This window comes from Eublepharis macularius, chromosome 6 (genome assembly GCF_028583425.1).
Source record: "Eublepharis macularius isolate TG4126 chromosome 6, MPM_Emac_v1.0, whole genome shotgun sequence".
Taxonomy (NCBI): domain Eukaryota; kingdom Metazoa; phylum Chordata; class Lepidosauria; order Squamata; family Eublepharidae; genus Eublepharis; species Eublepharis macularius.
Genome location: NC_072795.1, coordinates 122,059,792 through 122,082,917, shown reverse-complemented (window position 1 = coordinate 122,082,917; position 23,126 = coordinate 122,059,792). Strand labels below are relative to the sequence as shown.

At 40.9% G+C, this 23,126-nt stretch overlaps 1 protein-coding gene across 3 annotated transcripts in view; it reads right to left on the bottom strand.

Moving 5' to 3' along the window:
- Window positions 1-23,126, bottom strand: part of KCNMA1 (potassium calcium-activated channel subfamily M alpha 1) — a 742,538-nt gene that overhangs the window by 2,791 nt on the left and 716,621 nt on the right. Inside the window, exons 25-28 of one of the 3 annotated variants that reach the window (XM_054982574.1) lie at window positions 17,169-17,363; window positions 15,536-15,654; window positions 11,937-12,161; window positions 9,183-9,211 (exon numbers count right to left, since the gene is read on the bottom strand). In XM_054982574.1, coding sequence (XP_054838549.1) covers window positions 9,183-9,211; window positions 11,937-12,161; window positions 15,536-15,654; window positions 17,169-17,363 — 568 coding nt within the window. Of the gene's footprint in view, window positions 1-9,074; window positions 12,162-15,535; window positions 15,655-17,168; window positions 17,364-23,126 lie in introns of those variants that run through there. The other 2 variants (XM_054982573.1, XM_054982572.1) reach the window with 2 other exon arrangements.

Sequence of the window (23,126 nt, the reverse complement as noted above, 5' to 3'; positions counted from 1 at the left end):
GTGTCTGCAGATGGGAACCTGCAAGGACTTGCAAGGGGGTTACTTCATTTCCCCCCATATCCCCTTTCCCACACTATTTCTTCTTTTTCTCTTCCTCACAGCCTCCATAGGCTCACCAACAACTTAACTTTTATCTGCCCTCCATCTTCACCTATATTTCTTTACTTCATTGGTATACTGCCTTTCTCCACAATGGGGACCCAAAGCAGTTTACATCATTTTCCTTACCTCCATATTATCCTCATAACAACTCTGAGAGGTAGGATAGGCTGCTTCCATTCAAAAGAGCACACAGAGCACAGGGAGACGAGCACTTCCTCTACCTGTTATGGTCCTTTGATACTATACAAATGGGGCATTTAGACTGATAGCTGTAAACACAGCTGTGATATTTATTGGTATATATCATAAGTACTTATCATATATAGTGGAATACTTAATATTTATAAGACCTTGATGATATTTTGACTGAATTTATTCTCTTTTGAGCACTGTGCACTTTTAATATTAAAAATCAGGAATTGCTAATACAAATCTATTTATTATCCACGGAGATTTTGTATCTTTAAGTAGATTTCCACTGGGCAAGGCTGCAATTATTCCTTGAAATATCAAAGGAGTTTGTTTACCCCAAATCCTGGGGTACAGAATATCCTCACCACTAAAGAACTTATCAGAATTCTTCCCCTTTGAACAATTTAAACATGTCTTGAAATCTTCAGAATGTGATCTGGATTTTCTCGGGCCTCATTCTTTTGTACTGTACAGATCTTGGGAGATTTAGCTGCAAGAAAATGGGCAAACACTAGACTATTTACATGAGGAGCAGTTCCTGTGAGCTTCTATCTTGGAAAAAAAAACAGCTCAGGGAGAAAGAGAATAAGCTTTGCTGAGGCTCCCAATTCTCACATTTGGTCAATATCTTTGCCTGTATGGGGCCAGCTGCATAATTTGTTTGCAAAGTTTGGCTGGATTCATGGAAGATTCTCTGTGAATGAGTTGCTGTGGCAAACATGACAGAGGGTTGGATCCAGCCAGCTTTCCCACTGGTTAAAAGAGGAGGAGGGAGACCACTTTGATCACCCAAAATGCCTATGCTGGGGATAATGGAACCTGCATGGACAGAAAGTATGTGGGTGAGACTGAGTTGGCTGGATCTAACCCAGTGTAATGTTTTTGTTTCCATAACAACCACAAGAACTACCCTGAGCTCCACTGAGGATGTTGCTGATATGCTGGAGCTTGGTCTGGCATCTAGCAATGTGGTGGTCTTACTTTTCACAGCTGTCCCACTTTGTGTGCTTAAAAATGGCTAGAGCAGGGGATTTACTGCCCCTAGCAGCTTGCTGGGTATCATTTTATATTTCTTTTGTAAGTGATCTTATTCAATGAATTATAAACTCAAAGGAAGATGTAACTAATATTTGATATATATTTATGCTCATTTGAGCCAAGTTTGCTTTCCTCCACAAGGTAACGCACATAATTTGGGACCAGGTCCTACTACGCTTGCTAATCAAGTTTGCTCTGATTTGAACAGATTGGCCGATAGGAATTCATAATGTTAAATCCTGCATAGTGAAGCTAACTGATTAAGTGCCTTAAATTATTCTTCCTGACAAAATGATAAAGTTACAATCTGTTCTGAGATGATCTACAGCTTGCCAGACTCATACAGCTTCTTTCTATATTCATTAATCTTTTTTGTCACACACATATACACACACACATACACACATATATATATTCTCCATCCATAGATCTTTTAAAGTCATCGGAACATCTGAATTGTTAATGAGGCTCTAAGGGGAAAGTCCCTGTCAGGATGGTTTCAGAAAGGTTATAGAGAAAGAAAAATTCTGGGAAATGTGTACACATCAAAATAATTTCAGCTCCATTTAAAAACCATTTAGCTCAAGTGTGACACATGAACCATTATGCATTTGTGGAAACCAATTTTATATGATCTATAATTAAACTAACCTTTCAGAGAGGTGTTAAAGTGTGGTTCTTGTGTGTTTAAAAGCCTTGCAAGATCACACAAACAATTTCAAACTAGCTTTTTTTTTCAAATACTTAGTATTTAAAATGATTTTGAGAGAAACCAAGCATTGTGCTCCTAATCGGTCTCTTTTTCTGTGATTATTTGTCTGCTGTGCTACTTTATAAACTTTCCTTGACACTTGGGAGAACTTGGGGCAAAATAATCCAGCTCTGGAAGTGTCTGAAGAAGAAAGCAACAGTGCTTCCCGATGCAATGAGAGGAAATGTGCCTACAAATAAAGTAACCACCTGCAAGTAAATTTCCCTGGGCTGAAAATCAAGATTAGACATGGGCACAAACCAAAAAAATTTAATGAACCAGCGGATTGCGGTTCGGTGCCGCCGCCGATCCCGAAATTGCAAACATTTTCTGTTGCCAAACCGGTTTGCGGTTCGTTGGGCGCGGAACGGCCCCTGTGGCACTTAAAGAGCCCATATTCCCGGGGAGTGTTTAGCAAGCTCTCCTACAGCCATCACCCAAGTTTGGACAAGATTGCAGGAGGGATCTTGAAGTTATACCCTCTCCAATCCAAGGCCCCCAGGAAACTCCCACAAAAATTCAAGCTCAATTATACTCTCAGTCTCTCTCCCCAAAGGCAAGTGGCAAGCAAGAGCTCTGTCCCACTCCACTACTTGCTGAAAGTAAAACCCAGCCTGGGAGCCCATGGCTATTTATAAGCACAGGTCCCATTGAGCAACACAGGTCTGTGTTTGGCCATCAGAGCTGCCTATCAGGGTTTGCAGGGATGAGATTGGAGTGCCTGTGGCTACAGAACACCCCCTTCCCCCTCCCTCCCCTGGGTGTCTTCTCCCAACTTGTAACTGCTTTGCAGCTCCGTGGTTGGAAGGAAGACCTGCCAATCAAGGTAAGCTTGGCTTCCATTCAGGTTTCCAGGGTGACAGAAGGAGCACAGACAGAGTTCAGGTATTCCCCCGGCTCCGTTGCCAGGAGAATTGATTGCTGGCACCTGACTGTCTGGCTTCCAGAACCGCGGCTGAATGCACCGAACCAGGTGTCTCCTTAATGCTGGTTCGTTTGCCGTGGACAATCATGAACCGCTGGATTGCAATTGCACGATTGCCAATTTCATGGGTTTTTGGAGTTCGTAATGCAGTTCGTGCCCATCTCTAATCCAGATCATCCGAATCCAATTGATCTTCCTGACCCACAGAGTATCAGCTCTCCAGCTAGGGTTTCTAGCTTGGGTAAAATGTGAATTTGTACATGGGTTTCCTTTTGTTGGATCAGTTAAGATCTGCCACACAAACCTTGCTCTTCAGAAGTGAGGCAGGTAGTAGTTAGAGACAGGGCTTTTTTAGTAATGGCCCCTTGTTTGTGGAATGCTCTCCTCTGTGAGGCTTGCCTAGTGCCTATGTTACTCAGGACAAAACATTTCTGTTTACTCAGGTTTTTGAATAAAGGGCTGGTCATATTCCTTTGAAGTTCATACAACATTTTGCCTGAACAGAAACTATTCAGTTTAACACAAAACTTTGCTACCGAATAGAGATGGGCACGAACCAAAATACGAACCAAAATTAAGCACGAACCAGGGTGGTTCGTGGTTTGCGAACCATGGTTCATCAGATCCCATTTCTGACGAACCACCACGAACTTTTAGGCAGGTTCATTTGGTTCATTTTTTTGGTTTGTCATTGCAGACAGCCTGGTGCTAATCAATCATTTTCCTAGGCAACAGGGGATGGACTTCCTGCAGACCTTCTGCTGACCCGAAAGTGAATTTCTGCTGGCCCAGAAGTGACCTTCTGCTGACCCAGAAGTGACGATTTTCTGACCTGGATGTGACATTTTCACGAACCAAATGAACCGGTTTGCGAACCAGGGGCAGATTTGTGAAAGTTCGTGGTTTGTGAAATTTGATGAACCACGAACCACATGGTTCGGTTTTTTCCCGGTTTGTGCCCATCTCTACTACCAAATTAACCTGTTGCTTGTATGTGTTACTCCACTTAGGATTTTCCCACCACTGGTTAAGAAGTGTGTAAGAAATTAGAACGTAGTTTGAGACAGGCAGTGCAATAGAAGCCAGGACTCCTGGACTTTTATGAGTTAGTTAGAAGAGAGCATTTGAGTTGATCTAGCTTATATGATTGCTGCATGACAAATCAACCTTTGCACCCAAAGTCTCTTTACTCTCATGTAAATAAGCTTTGTTCCTATGAGATGGCTTGGCCATGCTCAATGTTGCCACCTTACTGAAGGCAAAGGGCTCCAATCAATAGTCTGGAAAGCTGGAAGTATAATACATATTTTTATAAGGTATATCCTTTGCATCTGGCCACCTTAGGAGGAAGATGTCTTGGGCCGATTCCAGACGGCCCTCCCCATCCCGAAACGTCGTGCGGAAAACGCAATGTTTTCCGCGCGATGACGCACGACGTTTCGGGATGGGGAGGGCCGTCTGGAATCGGCCTTGGTTTAGCTTCTTTAATTTTTTGTTTGTTTAAAAAGTGTTTACAGCCCCAGAATACAGAAATGAAGTCAGTGGGAGAAATTTAAGTCTTTAGAATTAAGGGGACTCAATGGGATTACACTTTGGATTGGTTTTGTAAATCTCTAAAACATATGCCCCTGGGGATGGATGGACAGACGGACACACAGACACACGCACACACACAGAACCTTTGCTATCATATTCCTAGCAAGAGTTCCATCCAGGCCACCGTCCAAAGAGCTCAAGAGCCTATATGGATCTCTAGTTTACCCTCACAGCAACCTAAGCTGAGAGAGAGATTTGACCAAAGACACTCAGGGAGCTTCATGTAGAGTGAGGATTTGAACTCTTCCCAGTCCTAGCCCACACCCCTTACTATTCTTACCGGCTTTCCTGTAAACTGTGGTTTCAGAAAGGATGTTTTTGTCAGAAAATAAGAAAAAGCTTTTGTTTCTTAAAAAAAAACCTGTAGTGAGCACCAGCAAAAATACTGATTGCTTTGTAGGTGGCATGTTTAACATTAAAATGGCAGTGTTATGGGGGGTACACAGATTGCATCCAATCCCCCCTCCCAAATTACAAGTATTAAACATCTACCACCCCCATACTTGTTTGTTTGGCAGGGAGTATTTTATATGCACTCGCTAGTAATCAAATTGCAGGGAGGTGAAACTGCTGTCATTATTTCTGAACTTATTTGACTGTTCCCAACATGGTTTCCCCCTGCAAATATGTTTTTGGAACGAAATGTTAGGAGATGGAATAAACGAGGCTGTTATTAAAGTTTCTAACTTCTACAACATGGCAAATAAACAGGATACCACTTCCCCTGATTTTAGAACCTGACTTGTCTTTGCAGAGGGGAGGCAATCTAGATAGGGCAGCGGCAGTGACTTTTGTTCTGCTTCAAGTCTGCCCTCTTCATATATAACGTTAGGTGAGACGGGAGGTTTAATTTTAACAACGAATGTGCCTCCATGGGGGAAGATGAACCCCCAGCCCAGCCCTCATCCTGGAGGCAGGGGGAAAAGATGGGCAGGTCAAGCAGGGGACAGAAGTGGGTTGGGTCATTTCTTTTGACCACACCAAATGCAAACTGCTTCCTATCTTTTGCATTAAACACAAATAAAGCAGATGCTTGATTCATCAGCTGCTGCCATCAGGCCTACTTTGGCCCTGACCTCTGTAACGTGTTCATTTTCCAGTGTGGGAATTTTCCTGCTCCAGGATCAGGAACATAGGGCACTTCAATCCATTTCTGGATCCAAACAATCCAAATAAAGAACTGCTTTGTTCTTAGTGTATGATTTGTTCAGCTGTCAATAAATACTGAAAATGTGAAAGGAATCCTGGAGTTCTTGTAGTAAAGGCACTATTGTAGGTTCAGAAGAGGACAACAGAGGGCTCTAGGCCTCTTAGAACTCCAAGGACTCCACCTACCCTGCAAATTTCATTCTACAAACAATGCTATGGCTCTAGCCCTCATGGTTCTTGTTTAGTGATTGTTTCTTTCCAAGCCAGTACTGAGTACTGGCTCACTGGGGCAGGGGGGAGCTCTGCCAAGTCTTGAGGGAGGAATTGGTGGAAATCAGTGCAACCATATATATGAGAACTGGCATGTTTTTTAAAACAAAAAAAGCACTGAATCACATTTTGAAAATAATATACAACTGGCAACACATCTGCCAGCTGCAGTTCGGGTATCATTCATGTTAAAAATTATGTGCAAATGATTCACGATAAATTATGCAAACCAGCTGCACCCCTGTGACTCATGGAAGAAGTATGTATACAGCATGGATCAATTTGCCCACTTCTGTTGAAAGCATAAATGCGCAGTCCAGCAAGACAGCTCCTCCTGTTCCGGCCAGCAGCTAAAGTGGTTGAACTGTGTATTTGCATCCACGCTGAAAGACCCATCCAGGCTCTGCTGGAACTTGCTAAATGGATTGTTCTGTGTGGATGGGGATTGGGAGGGTGGCACTAATTTTGCACACTATTGCATATGACTAGAGCTCAGTAGGCTATGAAATGAAATGCTGGGCTGCATCAAACATTTACTACTGAACATTTCTGGCATGAAAACAGGTTTGGGGAGATGCACAAAGATCTCCCAAGTACCAGTTTGGGTCAGTTTGGAGCATCTTCACATCCCTGATTGGCTACTCCCCCTGCCCCCCAAACAAGTGAGTCATCACACAGTTAGCACTGGGAATGTGATGATGTTACTGAGGACCACAGAAGCTAATTCTGAGTGCTTTCTGATTCACCTATTTGTAAGGGAGTGGGAATTGGGTTGTACCTACCTATAACTATGGTTCATCAAGTGGTTTTCTGGGCATGGCCGTGCAGTCTTAGTGTGGGGCTACACAAATCCACAAAGATGTACAGGGACTCATGACAAGGAAAGAAAGGTGCTGGAATAGCAGCTGGCCAGAAGTAAAGATACTTGCCCTGGAGTGCTGTAGCCACCACCATGCTAGGTGCTGAGCTGGGGACCCTGAATGAGTCTCGGGAGATCCAAAGATGTGCGGCAATCATTTCATCTAGTTATCTTTGACTGGGGGCAGTTACTTTTCACATCCCATTCAGGTTGGCTCTACTACTTATTCTTAAACCATGTGTAAATTAACAAACAAACAACATTTTGCCACTGCAGTTGGATGAATCATCACTTTTGCTTGTTTACCAGTTTTAAAGATGCAGGTGGTTTCAAGCAATGGTTAAAAGTTTGCTTTGGTGGATATATTAGTGCTTTATTGCATTTACATCTTATTTATTTATAGTCTGCTTTTCTCGCTAGGACTCAAGGCAGATTATGCAAAATATCTTGCCATTCTTCCATGATGAAAGTCATGACAGTGTATGTCAGGCTCCAAGGATGTCTCTCATCCAGATGTTCAATAAATACAGCTCTGCTTAGCATGAGCAAGATTGCCGTATGAAGTGCCCTCCTTGGAATCTACTGAAGTCCACAGTAACTCAAAAACATTCCTTGGAGTCAATGCAATGGAAACTTCCAAGTTGACATATGGAGGCTCAGGCCAAACCAGCTTGTGCAAGTGGCACCTACACTCTGGCATTGTTGCCTAGTTAGATCAGCACGCAGGGCCTGAGGTAGCAGATGGCAGGAAACTGGACCCATAATCAGCCCAGGAACATTCATGTGGAGGATATCAAATAGAATACTAAACCAACTGGAGCAATGGTAACCATACACCAACACTGGCCTTTGTGCCGCCCTTCCTGTTTCTCCAGAGCAGCCTCCTCTGGCTGTATCTGCAGAGCTAACAGCATGATCTGGGACCCAAGAAGTCCCCTATGCAAATCTTGTCTCAGCCATGAACTTTGGATGTGGCCTTATGCTAGATATTCCTACTAACTTTACAGGGCCACTGTAGAAGCACCAGGTTGCTATAAGTGAAGCAATTTCAGATGTACAACATGCTATGTAAATACTAAAACTCATTAAAGATTTTTAATAATTTGGGATCTATAGATTATGAGCCATCAATATATTAAGGCAGAATTTTTAGATGGATTAAAATTGTAAGTGGGATGCAAGGACAGGAGGAACTAGAGTGTGTGTGTGGGGGGGAGCATATACTTAATATTCATTCTTTTTCACAGTCTTTTCAAGTGCTTTATGTGGTAAAGCCTTAAGGAATTATAAACACTGGACATTTATTCAAAATCAAGGATCTTCAAATAAGTAAACACATAAACAGTCAACACCATGCACACCATTTCTACTAAATCAATCTATTTGTATATTGAAAGCAGTGTAAGGCTAGATGACAGTACAGGGTACAATCCAACAAGCTGTGCGTCATTTCTCTAGCACATCTATGGAATTCCTGTGGCCACAACCCATTGGAAGGAATAAAGAGGCAGGTTCAGCAACAGGATTTGCTGGATTGGATCCTTCAAGGCCCAATTTTGGAATGGCTTTCACTGAAATTTTTGCTCTGGGGCAGTATTTTCTATGTTCTTCTAATGCCAACGAATTCTCTATTGCTGTCTTTAGTTCAAACACACAAATTATTCACCGTTCCCCCTCAAGAGACATTCGTGGCTCTCAAATTCATGTGACAACTGCTTTCATATGAACATCCCTTCCTCAGTCAGAGGAAAAGATGAAGTGGCGTTAACAGAAAAGCAGGTCCAGTGGCAAAGCAGCGGGTGTTCTCCCCACCCCACCTTGGAGTGTGTCTCTAAATAAATTGCAGCATAAAGTCCAGTCATTATCACCATTATCAAGAGAAAGATGGAGAAGGGCATACAGAGATACTGGGTGAGGATAGTGGGAGAAAGTGGACGAGACGAGGTGGCCACAGGAGGAGAATAATTCCACTCAAGAGTGAACACTGAGATGTTTGGGAGGAGGACACACGTGCAGTTGGGAATGCAAGCGGATGAAAGGGGTTTAAAACGAAACCAAAACCAAAAGGGAGGGATCAGCAACAGCAGCAGCAGCCACAGCAAGTTTAGGCTGGGTTTAGAAATAAAGCACAAAAAAAAAAAATTACGACAATTCCAAAATCAAAAGAAAACAAATCAAATAACCGCATCAAGTTTGGTAACTTGGTTTTTAATGTGTCACAAGTTTTCACAAGGACAACGTTATAGAAGGAAACCCCACAGCAGTGTTTCTAGCTCATGCAGAACCATCAATTGTCATACCTTGGCCCATTCTATTCATCCTTGTCGCACTTTAGAAAGAGAAGTAAGCTATGTAAGTTTTACAAAGGCTTTTAAACTGTCACACGTCCTGTTGAGCACTTTAACTGGCATATCCTTGGTATGAGCTGGGAAAGACCTGATGGAAAACATCAGGACCTTCTTTTGCAAACAAAGTGCAGAAATTTGATCCATGGTCAAGAGCTACAAGGGGGAGGGCAGTCGTGTTGCTTTGGAGGTTGGGCAAAGGAGAGATGGGTCAGTGGAGGGCAAGCTTAGTTCAAAATGCTTTTTAGCGATACCAGCTTACAGTCTCCCTTCAGGTATATATCACTGGGAACTCCAAATCATCATCACTAGTAAGGAGGAGATGTTTTGTGTGTATCCTACATTGTACCAAACCAGAGGTTGTCAGTAAAAGTGCTTGGCTTTATTGTCAATTCACACAGCAAGCTTCTAGAATTGTCATGCTTTTGGGGGGGAGGGGAAAGGGAAACGCAACACTGACCATAAAAACCACTTCTCCGAAGAATTCTCTATCTGCTCTGCAGCTCTCCCGTTCCCAGTATACTGTCTCAAACATACTGCTTATAAATGCCAGGCAACTCGCTAGCTATTTAATGAAGATAAAGGCACAGGGCAGGAAACAAGGGGGCAAGATATGGTGCTGTTTTGAGGGAGGAGGCATCTGCAGTGGATAAATAAAGTGGTGCAAGAACTCAAGGCATCATCCGAATAGGTCAAAAAGCTCAACATTTTTTATGGACCTTCAATTCTGATTCTATGCCTGTGAGCTACATTTAATTCTCTTCAATGGCATTAGCTTGGCTAGCACTACATGACTAAGCGCACCTACATTAAATTAACTAATAAATAGGCTTCCTTGCAAGTAAATGCATTTAATATAGTAGTGACCAGAGCAAAGGACTGCATGACATCAAGTCAGAAATCCCGCTTCTGTCTTTGATACAGTGATGCCCATGCCGTGGGCTGGGTCACATTAATATGCTTCAAGGGGGACTGAAGCCATGCCTTGACAAAACAAAGCCGCTGTGATGACTGTCCCCACCACTCTGTTCCTTTTGGAGTGGGGAGACTCTGTGTGCCATTTATTTCCTCTCTCACCAATACACGGGTAAAGAGAACACCCCAAAGGGAGGAAGTACCAGGATTTCCTGATGCAGAATCCTGCACTATAGTTAACAGGCTTGTGGTAACACATGAAGCACTGCCAGTGTTCAGAAAACATAGGCCTATCTCTTGATCCTTGGGTAGCTAGACAGTTAAGGAGGAAAGAATACTTAGAGAGGGTTTCCCCATCATTTTAAGGTTGTCCATTGTACTTGGGGCTGCTTAAGAAAATATCTTTTTAAGTATGAGGTTTAAGTCAAGTGTTCCTCCTTTTGATCTGCAAATGAGGTGTACCCCAGACATTAACTCTTCGGGACCCATTGTTGAATGGTTCCAAGGCACTAGTATCCGGCAGCCTCATTTGAGGCAGTTGCGCTACTTTCCTGTGCCAAGCAATCCTTTCCTTGGATTTTTTAAAGTTAACAGATACCATCTGAATAATGTCAGCAGATATTAAGGAAGGAACGATATTGCTGTGCGCCTCTGCTAAACCCATCAGCGAAAATGTGACCCCATTTTTTCTGAAAATGCACAAGTACTTTCTGGAGGTTTTAATGTCACAAAATTAAGCTATCAGAGGAGGAAAAAATGAGTCCTCTTGGGACTCATACTTAAACATGGAAAAATACTTGCTTTTTTCTGAACATTATGAGTATGATCCTCTGCCGCACATGAAGAGATCGTACCCCATTCGTTCTGTACATAAGGTGACTAATTCACCTTTTAATAGATGTAAAGTCTCAGGAAGGAAGATTCTAATGAGTTGCATTCAATATTTATGATACACATGGCTTTTCATCCCAAATGTCAAAAGTGAGAGAAAATATAGTTATTCATGTGGCAATATAAATACACAGAATTTAATGTACAATTAGGCCCGTCAAAAAAGGTTAAATCATTAGAGTTGTAGAACTCAGTTCCTGGCCATTTTTTTTGAATTTTAGCATTAAAGCAGAGAAGGCACCCAATCCATAAGGACACTTTTTTTTTTTAAGTAAAAAAGAGTCTGTCTAAGTGCAGGAGAATCCCTGATACGACTTTAGTATAAAAGCAAGTGCAGTAAAACTATACAAAAAGTTCAAAATTTGTGTTGTTTTCTACCCACAAGTGTGAAAAGTCCCCCCAGAATTGAAGTACATTTCTCTGATGCTTAGAAAACTAACCCATGAGGGGGGGACACCTAACTTCATATGTGCAAACTTTAACATCCCTTTCACAACGCAGCCTTGCACTACATAACTATCTTCCTCTAACTGACACCACAAACTAATGTTCACGCTGCACATGCTTTCGCCTCTCATATGCAAGGTAGTTATGGCAGTGTTAGTCACATCTGCTCCTAGCTCTTTCCCACCTGCTCTCCATCATAAATAACTTTTTGGTCCGTCTGCTTTGTTGCTGTTGTGCTTAAGGGTTTTATGGTATTGAAATAAAAAATGACAATCACATGCACACTGTTATACATATGCAAAATATGTGTATAAAAATGGGAACTCCATGGGGGAGGAGAGGAGAACAAGGAAAACTACTATTGGACACACCAATTGGGAGGGTATGGGTGGTGGATACAGCTGCACACACAGTGGGAGTGGGTACATGTATCAAAGTCTATCTTCTTGCACGTACTTCTGCTTTTCCCGAGAGTCCCTGGTCTTTGCACGGTTCTGTCGGTTTGTGGTGGATGGGATAGAATGAATCGATGAGCTTTTCTTGCTGGAAGCGTAGGAGGAATGGGAAGAATGAGAGAGACTGGCCCGGGACTGGCCGGCATTGTGGTCAAACTGCATCAAACAGAAAATCAAGTCTGTCGGCACAAGCTCAAATTCATAAGGTGGGTTGGCTATAACAAAACTGAAAGAGAAACAGAGAAGAATGGTCTTACTTCCCCTTCTATGAGGCTTCCATGGCCTGAGCTCTATAACAATACTAGTATTTCTGTGTTTCTTCAGTTCATACTTTACAGATAGAAGCATACATACCTTTTATATGACAACTGTTTTTCTGGGGCTTCTCTGTGGCACTGCTGTAACACTGAAAAGCCTGCAGCCACATTGGCTGGACCAATCTCCCCAACTCTACCCTGATATCATCAGGTGACTAAGAAAGGGGCCATGCTAAGGAGAGCAGGAGATCGGTGTGATTTAACCCTGCCCATGCCTGCAAGTGTTACTTTTGGAAAGAATCATATTCAGCAGAGAATTTGGTGCGTACAGTTAAGTTCCACCAATAATTTCACTTGCAATGAAAGTTAAGAGTTCAGGGCTCCTTCAGAAGTGGAACATATGCTGAATATTGAAGTTTTGAGTTTTGATGAAACAAGAAAAAAATTTTGATGAAACAAAAAATTTTCAGGAGGCGGGGAGGTGTGTCTGGCAGGCTATAAGCAGATTTTGCATTGGTGAAATTTGAAGGGATCTCAGGTCCTCAGGTAAAGAATTTCAAGGGAAAGCCAAAGAGTACCAATTAAGAGTACTGAAATTGTTCAGGAGGATTCCATACATCTCTAGCAACCAAGATAATGGGATTTTTTTTTTCAAAGTGAACACGTTTAGAATGGTATGTTCGTATTAGCACAAGAGACAAGAAACAGCTGCCATCAACTGAGGTCTTTTGCACGCAGTGAGTAAAGCGGAGGCAGCTTGAATCTATGTTTGTAGCTACTCTCTTTGTACTAACTGGCAGCATGCAGGTTGTTTTTTTTTTTTAAGTGCTGCTGCAAAACATTTCTGCCAATTTGTGGTCGCGTGGTAAAAGGACCCGATCCGTATGAAGGAACTGTCAGGCAGATGGAATTTCAAGCAACCTTTATGTCTGTTCGCATGCAAGAGGGCCTCAGTCTTGAACAATGTAACTTGTACTTTGATTTCTAAAAATTCCCTGTATGTTTATATTCCAGTCTATTTGGAACATATATTTTTTTTGCTCAAAAGTCCTTTGCACATATCATATATCAAATTGTAAGTCTGTTTGTCTGACCACACCGGCATAAAAATCATTTTGAATTGAGTTGGTTGGGGTGTGACCCTTATACAGGAGCCGTGTTGACTTCAGATTCAATACCTTTACCGGTGCAACATCTCCAAGATTGCTCCAATGCCGCGGCCACTCACCTCATGGCTCATTTCTTTCCTCACTTCCGTCCATCCCCACTCCTCCTGCATGCTTTGAGAGGTTGAAATTCCCCTCCTCTCCCTAACCTTCTACTGCTACCGCAGCCATGGAAGCATCAAGCTTATGTTTATTTGGGGTTTTTTGGTAACGGTCACCTGACAGACCACATCTGATTATTCTGAAGTCAGAGAAGGTAGATGGCAAGGCTTTATTGATTCAGAAAGATTTGCCTTATTACGCTAATAGTGGAGACTACTCTCTGCGCCGAGTTACTGGCCACTGCTCTACTACACAGGCACGGCTGCTGAAACGTAACTGGGGGCAAAACATAGTTGAGGGCCCTCCTCCTGCTCCTCTCCTCCCAATACTAGTTAATCATATATTTCAGCACATGGAATATTGACATAATACATGTATTATGTAGTTAAATTGGCATACATCAGTTGGAGTCTATTGGCAGCGCCTGAATGAGTAACAAAATTGTACTGCAGGGATTAATCCTTCATGGATTAAAGCTCACGTCTGCAGATGCAGGAAGTGGTTCCTGATGCAAAGAAAAGTCCACTCATTGCATTCTTCTCTTCCTCTTGATTTTGTTCACCTCTCAAGCTATTTCTCTTGTCTTCCTGTCTTCAGTCGTCCCTGCTCTTTGTTTCCTTTCCCCATCCATTCTCCTTCCTGACTCCTCCTTTGAGCTCCACCTAGCTTGCCTTACCTTATTTGCTCACCTGGGAACTGCAGAGGCTCTACATACTAGCTGCACTACCTGGGCTTTGCTGTGCTTATTGGAGGAGTGGGGATCCGAACAACATTTTCAAAAAGATGGATGTTTGTAGTCAATTAATTGTGTGTGATTGTTCTAAATGTTTAGATCTTGCCTTTCTACCAATTGTTCACAAAACAGCAAATAAAATAGCTAAAGGTAACAGAACTGCAGTGCTGAAACACTAATATTCAATAACACCACTTTGGATGTAATGGCAGCACGCAGTACCCTTTAAAAGGTTTTATCCACCACCCTTTTCAACAGCCTGACCAAATAGAATGGTTTTTACCTTTCAGTGGAAAGAGAGAAGGGAGAGGTTTTTTGTGGACCTGTTTTGTTGTTGACTGCAGTTTTAATGGTTGTATTCCTCCAGCTTTTTGTGGATCTGTTTTATATTTTTATGGCATTTTAATAATCATATTTTAAAACTTGTTAGAAACCACCTCAGTATTTTCTGCTGATGAAGCGGCTTAGAAATCTTATAGAGAGCCAGTTTGGTGTAGTGGTTAAGAGTGGTGGGACTCTAATCTGGAGAACCGGTTGATTCCCCTCTCCTCCGCTGGAAGCCAGCTGGGTGACCTGGGGTCAGTCACAGCTTCTAGGAGCTCTCTCAGCCTCACCCACCTCACAAGGCAATTGTTGTGGGGATAAAAATAATATACTTTGTAAACCCCTCTGAGTGGATGTTAAGTTGTCCTTAAGGGCGGTATATAATCAAATGTTGTTGTTGTCGTTGTTGTTGTTATTATTCAATAAATAAGATTGTGGAGTCTGGGTATCAATATGGAAAAGTCTTTTTCTTCTCCTCAAGAGTTCTCTGATCATCTGTATTTGCCAGGTCCTCACTGTGAGCCTCTATATATTTTCCCATTAAGCCCTCAAATTCCCTCCGCAAATTCTAGAGAACTAGGCATGGGCTGTCTGGTGGGCAGGTACAGCTTGGCACAGACCTGCCAGCCGGAAATACCTGGTGGCCATGGTGTGTTAATCTCAGCTTATTCTTCTACTTCTTCTGAATTACTTCATCTCTTGGTCCATTCTAAGCTTGCTCAAATATAATAGTGCTGAATGAACTATTTTTACACATCTCTTTCCATTCCTAAAGTTCTACCAAAACTGTACATAGATGATAGAGCTGAACTGTGCAAACTTGTGGGCTTTTAAAATAAAGGACGTATCATTAATAGCTCTTTCAAACCTTCAGCTGGCTCCTTGCAAATTTTGCTAATATTTTTTGCACCTCTAATCATAACAGACACTTGCACCTAAGCAAATAGAAACCCTTAAAGCAATAAAGCTTTACTCAAAGATGCTAGAAAGAGCCAATACAACAAAGTTTGACACATACCGCTTGGTGCATTGGCTAGGTGTATTTTGATGGAAATCTCTCAATCGGTATATTCCAAAACAAAGCATATTGTATGTTTTCAAAGCTTTACAAAACAAATCTCCATAACAACCACCATCCTAGGAGACAAAAGGAGAAAAAGTTAGAGGGTTTTTTTTTCTCACCCCAATTCTGACAATAACATTGTAGGGGAGGGAGATATTTTAAGTCAGTAGTTCTATCGCCTAAGGGACAAGGTGTGAGGCGATCTGTTGTTTACTTGTCGCAAGTGAGAAACAATTAGTCAGGAAGCTGTCTAATTTAAATGTTTAATCTTGAAACCAGCTAATAAATGTGTGCACGAGAATGTTCTCTCTCAGTGACTGTATTATATTAAAAAAAAAAATTCTGAACTAGGAATCATGACTGACTTTTATTTTAATTGAGCATGCAAGCTTTGGGGCCAGAAAACAGCTATTCCACAAATTAAGAGCAATGTAGTCTGAACAACTAGATGATTAAGAAGGTGTGACTTTTTCTTTCTTGCTCCAGTCTTGGAAATTATTGTGTCATATGGCTCAGTTTCCTTAACCATTTTGTCAATTTTCACCAAGATAGTTTGGATTTCACAACGGAGAATAACATGGTGACAGTAGGTAAGATTCCCCCTCCCACTACACACTTTCATTCCTAAAAAAAAAAGAGAAAGTTAAAGAGAAGGATAAAAAAAATATATTTGTCTTTAAGAAATGCTGCCATACATCAAGATTCTCTTTGGTCCCCCCACACCAAGCATTTGCTGTGATTAGGGGATTCAATTGGCAATGAGGATGGCAGATACAGAAACTGGTTCTTGTACATAATACATCAAATTCTCAGCTTTACCATCATCAGTATAAATCACAGCAAATTTAGGATACATTTAGTGCTGCCCAGCTTGTCAATGAAGAATAAAAGACAAGCTGGGCAGCACTAAACGTATTGCCTGAGGGAATGGAAATGATGGCTGAAAGCAGATTCACATGTGGAAGGGACTAAGAGTTAGTTCACATGCTTATCTGCCTGGAATCTTTCAGGCATAAAGGAACATCAGCACTGCATATGAGTCTCTCACCACATATAGGCTGCAACACATGATGTATGTATGTAAATACATGAATGTGAGGCTTTAGAATCACATAGATTAGACATAAACATGTGGGTGTGGAATGATTTATCCAATTGATTATACTGTATGCCCGTTTCCATTCCCCATGACTTGTCTTGTGTTTAAGAGTCAACTGCCATTGATTGTGAAGAACTCTGTCCCAGCCTTGGTCTTAGTGAAAGGAGGTGGCATTAAAGAGCCCTTTGCATTTGTTTCAGATTATCCGTGGTCCTGAGGATTGAAGATTATGGTGGTGCCAACTGAGAAGTTTTTCGGGGGGCTGGGGTGGAGTGTAGGTTGAATGATTCCTTGGCCATCAGTGTTTGCACTGTTTAACATGCTGAAAAACTGACTTGGCTGAAAAAGGCTATGTTATGGCCTTGGGCTGTTCCCAAAACAAAGCTGCACATTGCCTTCAGAGTTACAATTTTTATTTATCATCAAGATAGAGACAATGGCAGTCATAAAATGGCTGCCCTTAGCTTTCTTTTCCTGTCTTGGTCTTACCCCGAGGTCTGCAAAAGGCCCATCTAGCAATGCTAGCTGAGCCACCCGGCACCTGTCCCTGTTTGCAAGTGTCTGGGGTGTACTGTAGCCTCCCCTCAGAGCGTTCTCCTCAGCAATCAGCGATTCCAGCTCTGGCGTGGCTCCCCCTGTTACCAACGTACGTATCAGCGTGAGAATATTGTCATTGAAGTATGTCTGCAAAAATAAAAGAAAGCTCTTTAAGCAAACACCATTAAAGTCACAACTGAAGACATTCAAATTACAACTTTTCCAGGTTTCTGCTGTTTAAAGTTCTTGGCTGTCTCTTCAAATAATTTCCCATCGGAAGTGAAAAGACAGCATCTCCCAACTACTTTATTGTCTTTTGTCCCATTAGGCTCTTGCACTCAATCCTTCAACTCCCCCCCTTTTAAAAACCCACACCAATTCAGGGCTGATTTTTATTACAGAACAAAAATGTGAATCATTTATGTCTCCTATAATTGGTGTTAGTGGTGAAGCAATGACTGCCTTCCTTCTCATTGCCTTCATGTCTAATAACAGCTTTTAGGATGTGTAATTGTAAAATCCTGACCACATTTAAAGCTTACAGGGCTAGATTGCCTTTTTATACTTGTCACCAATCTGTTGGGGAGGCGCCTCTGTGCTTCAGATGTCATTACTTATTATGGTGGCTGGGCTCTCGCCGTCTTCCCAATGCATTGTACTAAACATCTTATTACGAGGCTTGACAGTGTTCAGACATAAGCAGGTATCAATTAAACATTTTGAGTTCATTCCAGATAAATGCATGATGAGTTTAGGATCCTGTTGGTCCTTTTTAAAAACTCTAGGGTATAGGGTAAGAGTAGTTTATTAGGCAAGATTTACACTACAGTGACATTTTGCCAGCGTCGGAAGCTGCACTGGCCTGTCAAGCAAACAATGGGCATTTTAAATATTAATTTAATGCCAACAGAAAGAAGTTCATTTAAAAGTACAGTGGACTGGTTCAAAGATGCTCCATTAAAGAGTTGCACTCTATGACAGGCCGAGTACCACAGTAATAAAAAAGAGAGATACTAATCTCTAATCTTAATGCTGTCTACTTTTCTTCATATGATTTCACAGAGAAACTTGGTGATGACCCAGAGACACTCTGAAACTTCCCAACTCTCAAAGCTCTTGTAATGGTGCCCTCAAAATTCTTCAGATGATTTGCCTCAGATGAAATCCCAGAATTCACTGTGAGGATGAAATTTCACTTTTAAATGACATTTTTGTGGCAGCTCCAGCCCCTTGACTTTGTAGTAACCTTACAGGGAATTGACTGCACTCTGACCAGAATCACTAGAAGCATTGAAAGGGCATGGAGGATTGCTGTCAGTATGCCTCGAGATGAATACCTGATGGTTGGCACAGGAAGCCTTCTGCTATTGTTGCCTATACTACTGATTTGCAAGTGATTGGTTGGGGTCCATAAATGGGCTGAAGGATGCTGCACCAATGATGTTGCCAATGTTGGTTTTCTTTCTTGTTTAGGGATTTTATTAGCAGGAGGAACTCATGCAGTGGAAGACAGGGCTTCTTTAATGGATAGCTGTGCAGAAGATGTAGTCTTGGCAAGTGCAACTTCTCCCTCCCCCAAAACCACATGACACACAGCACCTGTCACCACTTTCCCTCCTATGTAGCTGTTAAAGTCATAGGAAGACTATATTCCTTTCCACATGGTCGTCCTAGAGAGAGGAGGGAAAAGGAGACATCTATGGTAAAACAATTTTGGAGAAGTGGGACCCACATCACAGGTTGGGATTAGAGGCGGGTCTGGGATCTGAAAGCACTGAAGAATACTGACAGACTATAACAAGGGATGTTGTTTGCTAGTGTGACTAGATACAAAGAATTAAACAAACAAATAAATAAGAGCTCTGTACTTTTCATGGCTGTATCAAAGAAGTATACCAAAAGGAAATAGTAGCTATTCTTACCCCTTAAACAGTTAAAGGCGCAGAAGCCACAGCCCTGCTCTTGCTCAAGGCAGCTGCTGGTTTGAGCTTCAACAGGAAGGTACTAGAGATAACCCTAGCTATACTTCTTATGGTTTTGAAAACATACTGTTTCCAGAGCTACTTTAAAAAAAAATTAATTGAATACCAGATACAACAAAATCAACAGCTATAAATTTCGTACAGGGTAGACCACCCAGAAGCCAATCCAAATACAAACAGACAATCTAAATACAATCAAAATAGTCAACCGTCTACAGAAAAAAAAACATAAAAATATCATATCTCTGTAAATTGGATTATCCTAAATAAAGTCCTGTTCAGCCAAAAATTGCACCAAAGGTCCCCATATTGCCACAAAATTACTGTGGGCCTTCTCAGAGTATGGTTGTGTAGTACCAACAGTAATCTTTGCCATAACAAAGTTAGACCATATGCGACCCATCCAAGTATCAATATGGGGTGACAAGGGATTTTTCCAATGAGCGGCAACGGTATTTCTTGCCGTAGAAAGTAAAATAGAAATTTGCATATTATGTTGCTTATTTTCTATTAAGGGGTTTTGATATTCCAGTAGAAAAACTTCTGAAAGGAAATTTAACTTTACACCTATAATTGAAAAAATATTTTGGTGAACTTGTTTCCAAAAAGATGCAATAATTGGGCAAGTCCACCACATAAGGAGGAAGTCACCTATCTGACCACAATTCCAGGTACATCGAGGGAGACTCTATGGAGTCCAGTTGGAGGTAAGTTCCAACAGGTCACCATTTTTATCATTTGAAATTTTACATTAAAAATTGGGGACCTAAAGGATTGGGATTCCCAAATTTTTCCCCAAGCATTTGGTTTAAATCTATTTAAAAGATTCTGTTGCCAATTCAAAACTAAAATTTGTCAGTAAAATTTTATATATCTTAGAAATGAGACCTTTTGAATTTTGTTTAATATCTTTCAAGATGTGTTCAAATTCTGAAAGAGGTCATCATGATAAGGCAGCTTTGACTTGAGGTAAAGATAAAGCATGTTTTAGTTGTAAGTAGTGGAACCAATTGACCTTAGAACCGAGTTTCCTTTCTAAATTAATTTTTTCAAGTATGTTATTTTTATCAGCTAAATCTCTTAACACTTTAATACCTTTCTCTGTCCAATGATGATATATATTGCCATCATACTGAGAAAGCCCTGGAAGGAACCATAATTGCTTTGTCAGCAGCATGATAGGAAAAATATTTGGCACTAAAATTTGTCTATGTTTTTTCGATATTTTCCATGAATTTACCAAATATGGATTAGATTTGGCTAGGACAGAAAGTTTTTGTTCATGATCCCAGAAAAAAATCTTGTATGGGGGTCGGTGAGGTATAATTATTTTCAATTTGCAACCAAGGTAGTTTTAAATCATCTGTTAAAATTTTAGTTGTTGTGGCAAGGGCAGAAGCTTCTAATATAGCCTGAGGTTTGGACAATCAAGACCTCCTCTTTCTCTGGGTCTATAAAGTAGCTTATATTGAAACCTCGGTTTTTTACATGCCCAGATAAATTTATTAATTTCGGATTGCCATTTATTAATCTCAGTTTGGGTAACTGGAATAGGTAACACCCAAAATAAAAAAAAAACATTTGGTAAAATAAATGATTTTATTAACTGAATTCTATCTGGCCAAGAAAAGTTCTTTGTGTGCCAATTTTTAAGTTGAATCTGAATCTTTTTAAACAGACTATCAAAATTATTTGTATATAATTTAGAAAAGCCAAAGGGGATATACACCCCTAAATGACACCAATTTTTTGTGATCCAATTAAAAGTAAAATTCTGTTGAAACATGGTTTTGGTAGTTTTACTCAGATTGATTGCATAGAGGTTTGATTTAGCTCGGTTAACGTGTAGGCCCGAAATATGGCCAAACCCTTCTAAGATGGATTGAAGTGTATGCAAAGATGAATTTGACATGAATTTGAAGTGTATGCAAAGATGCTGGATTTTTTAGGAATAAAACCATGTCATCTGCATACATCCCAATTTTGTGGGTAGTGCCATTAATGTCAATTCCCTCTATTTTAGGATTATCCTGAATTAATTGGGCTCGGGGCTCAATTCCCCAGTGCGAAAAGCAGTGGGGAGAGAGGGCAACCCTGCCTAGTTCCACAATATAGATTAATTGTATCTGATAAGTATTGATTAATTTTCAATTTAGCCTTGGGGGACTTATAAACAGCATTTATAGCATTTTCTGAAATTAGGACCAAAATCCATTTCTAAAAGAATACATTTCAGATAATCAATTTGAATGCTGTCAAATGCTTTTCTAATATCAAGAGCTAGTACGACAGCTTCTTGTTTTTGAGATCGACAATATGTAATCATGTTTAATGTACGTCTGATATTTTCTGTCAAGTCTCTCTCAGGGATAAAGCTGACTGATCTGAATTTATATATACAAATATAAATTTATTTAATCTATTTGTAAGAATTTTTGTAAATAATTTAGCATCCAAATTAAGAAGCGAAATAGGTCTATAAGCTTCTGGAAGTGTAGGATCTTTTCCCTCTTTTGGTATGACTACAATGTGAGCCTCAGTCCAAGATTGTGGGAACTGGCCAGTTATATTTGTCATTAATGTTAATAATGGCGGTATTAATGTTTCTTTGAAGGATTTGAACCATTCGTTAGGCAGCCCATCTGGGCCAGGAATTGAATTAATTTTAGATTGCTGTATCGCTTCTTCTAGTTCTATAGCTGTAATCAGCTGGTCTAAAAGAGAGAGCCATGTAGTGGTTAAGAGTACAGGACTCTAATCTTGGGTTTGATTCCTCACTCCTCCACTTGAAGCCAGCTGGGTGACCTTGGGTCAGTCATAGCTTCTAGCTCTCTCAGGCCCACCCACCTCACAGGGTGTTTTGTTTTGGGGATAGTAATAACATACTTTGTAAACTGCTCTGAGTGGGTGTTAAGTCATTCTGAAGGGTGGTATATAAATTGAATGTTGTTGTTGTTGTTGTTATTCAAAATTTGATGTTGTGGTTGTAAGAGCTAGAAGGATAATTTTAACATGAAATTTAACATGAGCTGTACCTCTAGGTCATGTACTTGGTGGTGGTGGTAGAAGATGGAATTTAGACAGATGCAGTTTGTCAAACAAGATGGACTTAACTGTGGTTCCTTCTTCTGCGCAACTATTGAAGTGCCTTCTTTCTAATCTAATAATCCTCTGGGTTATTATCACAATTCCATTGACATTGAGAAAGTGGGAGCTCTTAGATTCATGCCTCATTATGTCCCCCCCCCCGCCCACACACATGGACAATCAAAAGAGGGACACATCTTCAGATGCAAAACTTTACAACTGCTGCAGAATCCTAAGAAGTTGTACACATCTGACACTGACTAAAGTCTTTGTGCATTAAGAGTACCCGTAAAGCTAAATTAATTTGAAACTATTTTCTGTTCAATCTATGAGACAAGGCAGCATGGTCTGAACCTGCTGTTCAGGGTAAGAAAGCAGTCTGAATGTTTTTACAATTGTGATTTCTTGCTCTGTGATTTAACACAATCCTTTTTAAAGGAAGGCGTGACTTTCCTGTAAAGTGTGTCACTATCACTGATCAAAAAGCTCTAGAGGCTGTCTTCAGCATTCCAGTATTGAAATGTACCCTGAGTAAGGGACAAAGCAACTGCGCCAGCCTTGCTTACTGCTACCTGGGCAAAAGGCTGCCATTTGTGAGCTCGGTATTTGAGCTTGCAGTGCCACCTAGCCCCTGATCCTGCATCCCTTTTGAGAGGCAGATATTTGGACACTGCTTTTGGCATCCTCTCCCTCCACCACTTAAAAATATATATATAAACATATAATCTTATGGTTCATTATTGCTGTCATGCTTCTTAGACTAATTGGTCCTTTACAGAAAATTTAACTGAAAATTAACAGATCTTTTTAATACGTTCCAATGGCATTTTGCCTTTCATTT